Source organism: Pleurodeles waltl, chromosome 11, assembly GCF_031143425.1.
Source record: "Pleurodeles waltl isolate 20211129_DDA chromosome 11, aPleWal1.hap1.20221129, whole genome shotgun sequence".
Lineage (NCBI taxonomy): Eukaryota > Metazoa > Chordata > Amphibia > Caudata > Salamandridae > Pleurodeles > Pleurodeles waltl.
The window spans coordinates 85,150,805-85,163,318 of NC_090450.1; the positions used below are offsets into that span (position 1 = coordinate 85,150,805).

At 40.6% G+C, this 12,514-nt stretch overlaps 1 protein-coding gene across 2 annotated transcripts in view; it reads right to left on the reverse strand.

Moving 5' to 3' along the window:
* Positions 1-2,625: 2,625 nt before the first annotated feature.
* The window catches only part of MELTF (melanotransferrin), a 133,006-nt gene continuing 123,117 nt past the window's right edge, over positions 2,626-12,514 (reverse strand). The window contains exons 15-17 of one of the 2 annotated variants that reach the window (XM_069213146.1): positions 8,820-9,009; positions 5,266-5,379; positions 2,626-3,389 (exon numbers count right to left, since the gene is read on the reverse strand). In XM_069213146.1, coding sequence (XP_069069247.1) covers positions 5,273-5,379; positions 8,820-9,009 — 297 coding nt within the window. In that variant the 3' untranslated portion in view covers positions 2,626-3,389; positions 5,266-5,272. The remainder of the gene's footprint in view (positions 3,390-5,265; positions 5,380-8,819; positions 9,010-12,514) is intronic. The other variant, XM_069213147.1, reaches the window with a different exon arrangement.

The window sequence follows — 12,514 nt, forward strand, 5'->3', positions numbered from 1 at the left end:
AACAATGTCACCAACCGGCATACAGGGATACTACTCTCAAAACTATTTCTGGATAATTCTAAGGCTAGGAATCTATGGCTAGGAATCTCCATCACACCAGCTTCTTACCCACATATAAAATATCTTGAAAGTCTATGGAGCTTGCAGTAAGGGTATATACAAAACTGGGGGAACATGCAGACCTTTAAATGTCATGGGTGTCCTCCAACAATTGTGTAGGTTTGTGTATGGAAACTACACAAATTAAAGCTTTCAAAGCACCCTCCTCCACCATTATGCTTACTCCTAGGTTGGTTGTCAGGTGGTAAATCCTGGTATATAATACACCATCTGATAACAATGGTCTGTAAAGGAACTTTTTCACCATGCTTGCACACCTGCACATTTACAGGTACAAACATAATTTAAAAAAACTATGGAAATGTGTTTGGCTATCCACAGCAATACATCTGTGGAGCTCAATATGAGTAGCTTTGAGCAGTCGCCCCATGGAGGATACTGATCTGGGCAACTGTCCCATTCTTGGTGCCTTTGGTCCAGGAATTATCCAGGCTGTAACCTCCAGAACTGATAAATTGGGTCCGGAGAAACTGGGCCCAGATTCGTCATGCAGAGCTGTGTTTGCTCCTGGCACGTGCTGTACAGAGCCCCAACCACACACATACTGCAGCAGAAGAGAAGATAAAGCTTCCCCAGCTGAAACAAAATCTACTCTGCCCTCACGCCACACCCATCCTTCTCACCACAGCTGAAAGTAGAGGCCGCAAAACATTACCACCTACTGCAAACAGGTGATAAACGTTTATGGATTTGGATCAATTTTTGCCCCAGAAGAGGTAAAACAAAAAGAACTGGACTCTGTAGTCATGGGCCCAACCACTATTTACCAGTATGTGGGAAGTATCCTGTAATCTCTGTATAGAGATACCCTGGCACCTATATACAGAGAACGTGTAAGAAGGCCCTAAGTGGATGTTACCACTTATTCCCAACTACTTTATGGGAGCTCTTTTGATCCTACCTTTAAGTTCCAAAGTTACAATTTTGACTGTGGAAAATCTGCTCACCACCTTTTTTCAGGTTTTTTCAAGTTCTGTCTGCAGGGAAAAACATCTGTCAGGATCTGCAATTTAAGCCTGCAGATGGTATTTTTTGCATCCCCGCATTTAACACAAGGGTGCAAAAAGGTTTCTGAATTGGGTACACATATATCTCAGGGCGCATTGAACTGTGGGGGTGCATTGTGGTGGCTGATTAAAAAAGGTCCATCTGAAGGCTGGCAGGAATACCAGGCAACGATAGATGTGTTTCCATAGGGTTTCCACCCTAAGCACAAGTGCTTATATTAATCTGATATCAAATGTTTTGCCCAGTGATGTTTGTGCCAGTTCAAAGCTACGTGTTGATGTATCAGCGTGTCAGAAAAACGTTGCAGAAGCAGTGCCTCCGTCTATTCACACCCCTTATGCAGCCAACAACTACAACCACCTGTTGAACAGAAAAGCATTACTTCGATATTGACACTTTGCAGAGATTTTTAAGGTGCTATAGTTTTTAAGGTGCTATAGTTTTTAAGGTGCTATAGTTTGCTATCCATTTAGGTATTCAGTCATGGTCAAATGGTTCACATGAGAGGTTAGTAAATGTACACAATAGAGGAAATCAGTAAGGGCATGAAACATCAAGGAACAGGTGTTACAACAAGTAATTTGTGTTGCAAATGTAGGGCCCAATTTAGAGTTTGTCAGAGAGGGTACTCTGTTGGAAAGGCAACAGAGTACCCTCTCTGCCAAAATGAAGGTGCATCTGCTGCTTTTAGTGTTGGACAGAACTTCAGTATATTGACGGAGGTCACTATCTCGTCTCTGATGTACATCTCAGGCGGCCTGATAGAGTATGGACCATCATAGGTTTTAGCATTTTTTCACCTGCTCTATTTAGAGGGGGTGAACAAAGGGAACATTTTCAATGTCTGTCACTCCTAGGTAGACCCTTGCTATCAAGTGCAGTGGAAACTGCAGAATGACCCCCACTTCATGGGAGAAACATCTCACAGTGAGTGAGTCATTGTTTTTTTTAAATATGAAAACCAAAAACCTGTGGTGCAAGAGATGTTTGCTTAGTCAGCTGACATGGGTAAATGACAGGGAAACTGGGTACTTTACTCCTTTCCCCTTATGGAGTTAATCCCATCCCCCAAACTCTAAATCAGGCCCTTAGTGTTTATTGGACATTTTCAAACCGATGTTAAATATTTTGTAATGGTATGGTTTACCAACATCTGTTCTTCATCATCAAGCTCATAAGAACAATACCATTGGATCTTGATGCTAATTCATTACAATCTCTAGTTCATTAATGATGCCACCACCGAGAACACCTTCCAAAAGTCCTATATTAGTTTTGTATTGTGGAACAAAAAATGCCCTTCATTGGTATTTTCATGTGTTGCTCAACCTGAATTCCAAGATGATCTTGTTTATTAAGCCAATGATGTTTATCTGACATCTTTGTTTCAAACATCAACACGTTTTATTAGACATGAACAGGATTACAATTAAAATATTCATCTCGGCAGCCACGGAGAGGAATCTGACATCCTGCTTCATATTTTTGCAGTTTTAAAATAATGTTAACTCAGATTCACACACCCAACACAAATGATTCCAATTGTCAATAAACCCATTAGTTTTGTTTTCTCTATTTGAACTCTTTGATGAACATTCAACTCTCCTTCCTTTAATAACTTTCCAGTTGAAAAGTGTTGTGCTGATTATAAGGCAATAGGTGCAGTCCCACTTAGCTACGTCACTTGTAGTTTTCAACGGATTCTCATATCAATGATGACACAATAAACTGCAAATCCTTTGTTGACAAATGTGGTCATTCATTAGTTGTTTAAGTTCTACTTCCTAGTGAATTTCCCCAATTCAGTTTGACTATCCAACATTTCCTCTAACTAGGTTGAACTCATTGCACCTAAGGAATAAAAGAGTCAGTGTATATATGGTATACTGCTGCAAAGATTAGAAATATATCTTCGGCTCCTCTGCCAGTTCTCTCTTTTAACTGTATTTGCAAACCCTTGATACATTTGACTAAGTTTGTTACAGGTCATTCTGGAGACTTTATTAAACATTTCACTAAAGCTCAGGATTAAGCTACTTTCTTTTTATGCTCTTGTATAATTATGAAACAACTAGTCAAAAAAGAGTAGCTTTCCCACAGAATCATAGTGGTTTTGGAACAGGGCACATCCAGCCAAAAACTTCTTGGATTCTTTATGTCTTTTGTGAAGAAGGCCTCTTTTGCTCTTAATGTTCACAAGAAGAACCTTGTTAGAAAGATGATGGACATCAGCAGCGGTCCCATATTCACAGGCATTTCAGCTGTGGAACAGAAACAGTGATATTGCGTAAGACAATAAATTCAGGTTGCATTTACTTTAGACATTTCAGGCACATGGGATGTACTCAGGGCTTTCAGAACTGTGCGACCCACCATGGTATAAGCCCAAGAAGATGACTTGGCTGATCTATCAGGCTGCAACACTTGGGTATAGGGACTGTATGACCCAGGAGTTTACACACTTACGGAAAGTTGATTACATGGCTCAAGAGTTTACAACTTTAAAGAAAGAGGGACTGTTTGATGTAAAAAAAATCACACAATTCACGGATGACCAAAAAGAATACAACAAACTTGAAAGGGGAATTGTATAACTCAAAGACGTTTCAACATTCTTGGAAGTAGTATTATGTGACCACAATTATAGAAAGAGCATTCTTTGACCTGCAAGACCCAAGAGATTGCAACTCTGAAGGAGGAGGTAATGTACTGCCCATGAGGTTACAATGTTCAGGATTGTGATAACTGTATGACCCAAGGGGTAACAATAACCAGGAAAGGGGTTTGGGTGACACAACAGATTTCAAAACTGAAAGAAAGGAAATTCTATTACTAAAGGTCTTGCAGCACTGAGGGAAGATTAATTCTAAGTTGGTATGTTACTGTGTATTTGTACAGCAAAGCACTCATCAGGCAACAATTAAAGTGCCAAGATAACTCTGGTTATACAACTACCAGCTGGAGAGAGATAAGGGTTTTGTCCAGAGGCAGTTTTGACTCATCTAAGGTAGCGCAGAGGAATAATGTGCCTGCTGCAAAGAACGTGTACACTGCAGATCACAGAACAGTATTCTATGTGCATAGTTCTCTGGGATACTACTTTAGCCACAGATCTCTTTTTGTTACTCTGCAGTTAATAAGTTACAATCATATTCTAGCAAAGTGAGCTAGGAACTGCCATCAAAGAGCTACATGCAAACTGTTTGGTACAGATTAGAAATTGAATTTTTTTTCAGTCTTTGATAATCCTTATTTTTGCTAAAAAGGATTTGTTTATGTAGAAATAATTTGTTATTAGAAAAGTAAACCCTAACCACTGTGTTACATTCAGAATCCTGTGTTTATGCTTCCCCGGACCAAGCACTCTTTAAAAACGCCTACCAGTATGGATGATATGTGAATCCTACACCTTGCAGCCCTTATATAACATTTTCTATACACAGATTTACACTTGTATGATTCATTGTCTCTGTATGTGAATGTAATGTAAAGTGCTCCAACACCCTACGCTGGTACGAGAGATGCTATAAAACAAATGAAATACATGCGAGAGTCGGGTATGGAGCAATGAGGCACTGTTAGAGGGTGACAGTGAGGGAATCATTGAAGAACCCCAATAAAGATTGCCGCATCCTGGTGCACTTTAAAGTCATTATTTACTATGCTTTAAAAATGAATACCATTGAACATATAATGGAAATGTGTTGTAGAGTGTACCGTTTTGGGAAATACCCCGAAACACCATTGTAGTGGTCAGGCTCGCTCGCTATGTGCCCTACGGGGCCGGTCTGACAAAATTTGCCAGGGCTGCTTTGGGTTCCCAGTGTGGCCCTGGTTTGATTCTGCTGCCCAGAATTCATATGCCAACGAGAGCAGGAAAACCTGATGCCCATTACCTCACCAGCTGAGGCTAATCTAGTTGAAACCCTTTGGCTCATCCACACCTAAGTCAAACAATCTTTCCTTGAAATAGTGCAGTGAACCACAAACTTCACCCTCTCCAACAATGTCTAAAGTATCCCCTGCGTGTTGTCCCCGTGTAAATGACAGAGGCAAAAGACCAAAACACCTTCCTACAGTGCTGCAGCTTGGATTAATAAATGAAATATACAGGATGTATCGCTCAGTGAGCATTACCTGGAGATTACAGTCTGTTTCTTTGGCTGAGCTTCGGTCTGGAAATTGTTTCTAGCTCAGGGTAGTGGTCAATATGAGAGTAATACAGAGCATCCTCACCCTTTTTGCTGCTGCCTAAAATAAACAAAGTTCATGATGCATTGTACAATCTTCACTGGGTGCACATCCTGTGGCACTACTGGCCACTGGACGTGAAGTAAAGGCTAAAAGTTAAGTCAGTTATTGAGAGACAAGACCTATTTGAGATGTGGATTTCTCTTGTCCAGCCAACATGGCTTACATGCTGGAGGACATCCAGGCACGTATATATCTGGCAAAAAGGCTCAAACCAGAGACATTTAGAGAAGAGTACAAAATTGAATTACACTGTTTGTTCATGCACTGTGCATGGAGTCTCTGTGTGGATGTACAAAGTAATTTGATCTGTGGGTGTTGATTGTGCCCTCATATCCATGCTTGATACATTCAGTTGAACAGTATCACACCTTTGAATGCAGTGAAATAAAGCAAGACTGAATATAATGTGCAATGATTCAAGTTTTACATTTATCAGACTGAATATGGAGGATCTTCTTAGTATGAAAGAAAGTATAATGAAAACTGGTTGTCTCTTGGTGTGATAAATTTGTAGGATCTTTAAAAAAAAAAAATGGCAGGTATCATTTGATTTTTAGTATTCTAATTCCTGAGCTCAGGTGCACACACAGATCATGCGTGCTTGATTCTATTTGCTGGCTAACAGATACATCTGAAGCCTTTATGACACAAATTCGTGTCAAAACAGCCTTTTCACTAACCAATAATTCTCGATTTTACAACTACAGGAATCATTATTGAATTTCAGATCATTTACAACTTCTCAATACACTGCATCTAACTCTATCGTTTCTGTGTGAGTAAACCCTCATACAACTATATGGGCTTATTCACAAAGATAAATTCACAATTTCACATTCACTGATGTGTAAATCTATTCCTGCACCTAGGTAAAAACCTATACTTTCTGGTAGTCACAGTTTTCAGGTGTAGATTTACACCTAGGTATAGACTTACGTATCTCCACTCCCTCAGTTTAGAGGGTGAAGTCATTCAATACTGAATTTACAAATGTAAACCTGTCACTAATATATTTTCACACATAGGTGGATATTACCACCATTGTGGGGATGACCCCCCCATACGAAAGAATATGGAAAACATTTCAGTGTAATAATTTCAATAAAAATATCAAAAATATTTTGTGTAAAATATAATTGTGAAATCATTCAAACTAATTATTTTTAAACTAAAACTAATATAATGTTAAAGCACATTAACTCTTCAAATTAAATGTTTATTAAATACTTAAATAATGTAGATATATATCAACTCATCTTATCAATATACATTTTCAAGCAAAACGAAGCAAATCTTCTCTTAAAAGCTTTTTTATTTTTAATTGATAACTAGCATATTTCATTAAAGGTTATGTGTGTAATTAATGTACATTTTTGAATTTTTAACAAAATGTAAATAATATAATTTAGTTTTTTATTAAAGAAGTTAACCATTCATTTATGAAATGATATAGGGCCTGATTCTAACTCTGGAGGACGGTGTTAAACCGTCCCAAAAGTGGCGGATATACCACCTACCGTATTACGAGTTCCATAGGATATAATGGACTCGTAATACGGTAGGTGGTATATCCGCCACTTTTGGGACGGTTTAACACCATCCTCCAAAGTTAGAATCAGGCCCATAATGTCTAATTATCACTGTAGTAGAATTGTTTTTAACAAAAATATATATATAATTGAAAAAGACAAGGTGATGTTATAATCAGGTGAAAATGGCAGTTTAAATGCAAAGTTTCAAACAAAGAAAGCACTGATATTAAACAGTTACAATTACTTTAATTAATGATGTCACAGAACATGGCATACGTTTTGTAATATGTGAGCCCATAAACAGGGCAAGGCGAAGGTGCAAGTTGTAGCACCTTGAAATAATTATTACCTCACCCTCGATTCATTCAGTCATCTGTGGCGTGAGGTTGGCCTCAAGACCAGGCCTGTGGCAAGACGGTGCATTCAACCCATTGCAGGCACCCAACCTCCTGCCATGCGGAGTCTTTGATTGCAGGCAGTACAGGTTGGCTACAGGGCCTATGCCCAACCCAACACAGGCAGCCAACCTTCCGCTGCACATGGCCACAGTGTGGGATTGCCAGGCACTGCAACCATCTCTTCTGGGGGTAGACAATCCCTTGCCATGCACAGCCTTTGGCCATGTATGGCATGGGGTTGGCCACAGGATCTGGCCTGCAGGCAGGCCCTGCATCCAACACCTCGCGGGCAGGGATGTGACCAATTATGTAATTTAGGATGTCATCAGTGATGTCATAAATGATGTCACTGAACATGTCATGAGTGATGTCATATGTGAGGTCATAAGCAGTGCATGGTGGGGGCGCAAGTTATAGTTAGGGCTGCTAACTGTAACTGGTGAATTTCTGTGTTTTGTTTTCAGTTCAAAATGTTAATGTTGTAATTGAAAAATTCAGATAACTGTAATGTTATATATATATATATATATATATATATATATATATATATATATATATATATATATATGCTACCTTTAGTGTACTTTGTGAATAGCAATTACCTTCTTAATGTGAGTGTGTGTTTCTATTAGCATGTCCTGCTGTAAATCCTTGCCTACATTTGCCTAAACCTCTCCAATTTCTAAGTAATTATTCCCCACTTTCATTCCACCCACCCTTTCCATCCCACATTTAAAACTAAATTGTATACTTATGAGTGCAGTGATCTCTGCCACATTGATGGAGATTTCTGCATAAAAAGATAGGAAAGGTGGAGTTCTCGGCACATTGATTTGTGAATTGTATTTTGTGGTATCTGAGAACTATACTATGAAATGAAGTTTGTGAGTGGACCCCTTAGTGAGTTTCATTATTTGTTCTGGCTTATTGACCAAAACAGAGTTTATTACTGTAGCTTTGATTTTTGTTGGTGTCTATGTGACTATCAATCCACCAAGTGCTTTTTTGAGTCAAAGGGAATTTTGCAATAGGATGAATGGGCAGTACTTGTATTGCACATGCTGTAGGGTTAATACTGAGCGTAAAAATGTCTGACCTTAATTAGAACATTGGAATGTTGGCAGCTCCATTGAAAACAATGGAGTGCTCTGGACTTTTACTGGCCGGTAAAAGCCCGCAGCACCAACATTCCAATCTTCTTTGTTCACAGCAGCAGCTGTGATCAAAGCCTCACGGAGCCTGAGGGGATTTTAATCCCCTCTGGTTCTGTGAAGCCTTTGTTTTATTTAGGAGAACATTCTGCCTTCTAATGGCAGAATGTTCTAATAGCCTTAGAACCCACCGTAGAGGTCTCTACCGGCTATTAAAGGCCCTCTACCTTGTTAAAGGTCCTCGCCTTCGGCTCGGGCCTTTAATGCGGGAGCAGGCCTTTAATAGCCGGTATAGCCCGCAACGGTGGGTTCTAAGGCTATAATCTAGAACAAAGAAATCAACATTGATGTCTTACCTCTTCCAGAAAGGCATTGCATTCCTTCCAGTGAGTCGATGTACTCTTTCCCAAGCCATTTTGAGTATGTGTCTTTATCTCCTGCTTCCACAATTCTTTCTGTCGCGTCCTTAAAGATGAGGTCCTTCCCACCATATGCAGTTGAATTAAACATGGAAAAATCGGTGCTGTTGTCTGCTGCTAAGTAATCCTGCAAGGAATATTACATGTTGAATCAGACTCCATCAGTCTGGTCGAAATATCGTATGTGCATTCTTTTTTGGGTGAAAACAAAAGAGAGATAGGTTCTAGGGAGGATCCAGATTTCAGAGCCATACCCCACCCACCTCATTAATAAGAATTCAAGGTAGAGAATAATAAAACTCTGAAGTAGGTTTTCTAAACTCTGTCACTAAAAGGTGTCAGGCAACTTCTAAAAACAGACCTGTTTAAATCACAGAGTTAAATCAAATGAGTGTTTTGGGGAGAAACTGTGAGCGCCAAGAAGTTTTGCTGAACATTTGCGCTATACCATACCATACTATAACATCTACCATGTCTGTTATGTTTCAACTTTCAAGCACCTTCTGATGTGCTTAAACGCTAAAGCAAAGGTATTATGAAAACATTTTGTCCTGGATTTATCACAGTATTGAGTTACCCTTACGTCACGCAAGGTGTTGCAAGGGTAACGCAATACTAAAGTCAGATTGACCAAGTCTTGGCAAATCTGGAGTAATGCAAGGTATCGCAAGTCACTGCCCTGTGTTACTCTGCCCTTGGAAGGTATTCCATGGGTGGAGGGTGGGTGTTTCCACGCATCCACCCAATGGACTTTTGTGCATTCCCAGATTAACCAAGAGTGGTAAACCGGGGAATGCGTCAAAATGACATGCCTTCCTACGGGAGGCGCAACAAGGAGAAATATCTTTATTTTTCCTCATTGCTACCTCTTTCTAAATGTGCGGTATTCTGCAGCACACTTAGAAAGTGGAAAAATCCTGAGATTATTGTTTTTGTGTAGGAAAGTATCCCATCCACAAAAACAATCTTGCCTGCAACACAGGAACACTTGCACCTTGACATAGGAGTGCCTACGTTGGTGCTAGACAACAGGCGGTGCACCAGCACAGGCAGAGAGCAGGAATGATGCATAAATTGGTAAATATGACACATTCCTGCCATCTCCCTTTCAGGCAGAGCAGTTGCATTGCATAAAAGATTGAGAAATCTGGCCCTTTGTAATAAGGTTCAGGTATTCGACCGCACACTCATTGAAGAAGTGCCATGCTCACAGAGACATTCCTTGAATATACCCTGCAAGAGACAAAGCAGATGTAGAGGTGCTGATACACTTCTTGCACAAATAAACTAGTAAGGCTTATTTCTATGGCTTTAAAGCCGAAGGACATCTTAGATTCAGAGGGTTTTTTGACAAAGACATTTAAAAGCACAGCTGGGATTTAAGATTTGTTTAATGCCTAAATTTGCACTTTAAGAATTACTTGAGAAGACAGTGCTTATGGCATCACAATACCTGCATCATAGGTGTGCGGGGAAAAGTGGCACGTTTCACTCTCTTTATTGTATCATTAAACAAAGTCGATTTTTCACAACCACACAGTCATTAATTTGGGAATCCTATGTGCATTTGCCAAACTGAATCTGAATAATGTCTTGGAAATACCCTATATTATAGAAATGTATAAATATGATAAAACATATTTATGATACACCAGACATATAATTAAAAGTGTACAAACCTGTATTAAAATTTATGAACAACTTTAGTAGTAAGTATATAGAGGGAAAGGCAAATAAAAATCGGGTTGTATTAAGGAAATTGTCCATGACCACAAAAGGCAAGAATGGTGAAGCAAAAATCCTGATATTCTGGATGAAACCTGGACATTCTCAACTATGAAATCCTAAAGAGGAGCCGGGCAGCTGGTGATGTTACTGGTAGCTTACTGTTGAGCATTCCGACACTATACATATTATCCTACAATTCATCTTGTGCTGGTAGCTTTAGCCCGGGCAGCCTACTACAGGTGACTTTTCGCTGTGTGGCTCGGCAGGTGGACATTCTTTGGACAGCAAGTAGGCATGTGGCATCTTAACTCCCCAATGCGTTCTTGACTCCTTAATATGGCAGTGGGGTTGCCGTTGACCAAAAATGCAGTTGGTGGAGCAGGTGCTGAATACTGGCCCACTGCATGTTCGTGCCTTCTTCACCGGCCCATGCACTTGACCCACGTTGAGGATCTCTTGAGCCCTTGTCCCAGGGGCCAATCCAGGAGGAAGAGTGGTGATGAACTTCTGCATTCTTAGAATCAGGTGCAGCAGCCTGGCCTGACAGTCATCAGCACTTTACTGCTAATTGAAATGAACTGTCATTTCCTAGTGTGAGCTGGCGGGATTGAGGGATTTATGGGATGGCAGCAAAGCACTGCACATCTGCTGATGGGGAACCCCTTGCCTTCTGTATCATTGCTCCCATGTCTTGGTCCTCCTGCACATATGCAGGAGCTGGTCACAGGAGCAAGCTGCAAACCATGTGGAGGTATCTCCTTTCCTGAGGGACCCATTTCGTGCCACTCACTAGCTCAGAGAAACTGTTTGGAAAGTGGATCAAGGGGCTGTACCTCAACATGCTTCAAGTCATACACTGCTGAGCTTTTACCTAGGACTGTGGCTGCTGCCTTGAATTCTGCATTGCTGAGGGTGGCATTGAGTGGCTCCTGGACCCTGCTTGATGCACAGGAAGTTGCAGTCCCCTGACCGAGTCTGAGTAGTTAGTACTGACTGGCCTAGGTGTACATAGAGGTAGTAATGTTAGTAATGTCTATTCTACTCGACTGGTAGGGTCTCTCTAAAACCTGATCACCCTCCGACAGAGAACTCCTTTCTACTAGCTTGGCTTCTTATACACTGAAAGAACCTGCTTACCCACATTGAGTTTTACCCTCTGTCCACGTTCTACCTCTTGGTTCTTGGCATAAAAAAAGGACGGAATGCATCCTATTCTTCTCCGTCTTGCATCATTTTTACTGATGTTTCACTGTAATTTAGGCTCACTAGTGTTATGACCCCTGAGACCCTGCTATTGCCGTCTCCGATCTCTGTACCTGTTGTCCCACACTGACTGACCACAGGTCAAGAGCATGTCCATAGCACATGTTTCAGGTAACCAATGAAGAAAAGTTTTCCAAAATCAAAGACAAGTACGTCAGCCATCACCAGTGTGCCATCAGAGTTCTTCGCAGATGAGTGGAGAAGCAATCCAGAAACCACAAATCCCTAACTGGACATACTGCAACTGACAGTAGAGGGCAATAAGGCATTAGGTGGCAGAATGGACATGTTGAAAAGCAGTCTTAATATTGTTTGTGAAGAGCATTCTACAATCTACAAATGGACATTGGAGCTGGAACGGAGAGACTCAAGCTTAGAAGATTATGCAAACAGGGACCGAGCGAGGTGGCTCCGTCTGTCTATTAAAATCATTAAAAAAACTATGAGACATGGAAGGTAGAGCAAAATGACAATATGAGACTCTGTTTGGCTGAAGTAAGTGGGAGATACTGCACGCAACCTTACACAAGGGGCGTTAGTACATCAACTGCTTCAAAAGCGAGCGAGGGCAGGACTGTAACATCTTAGACTAAAACTACCATGTCTAGCATCCTCCACTGGGATCCACTCACTCACATAGG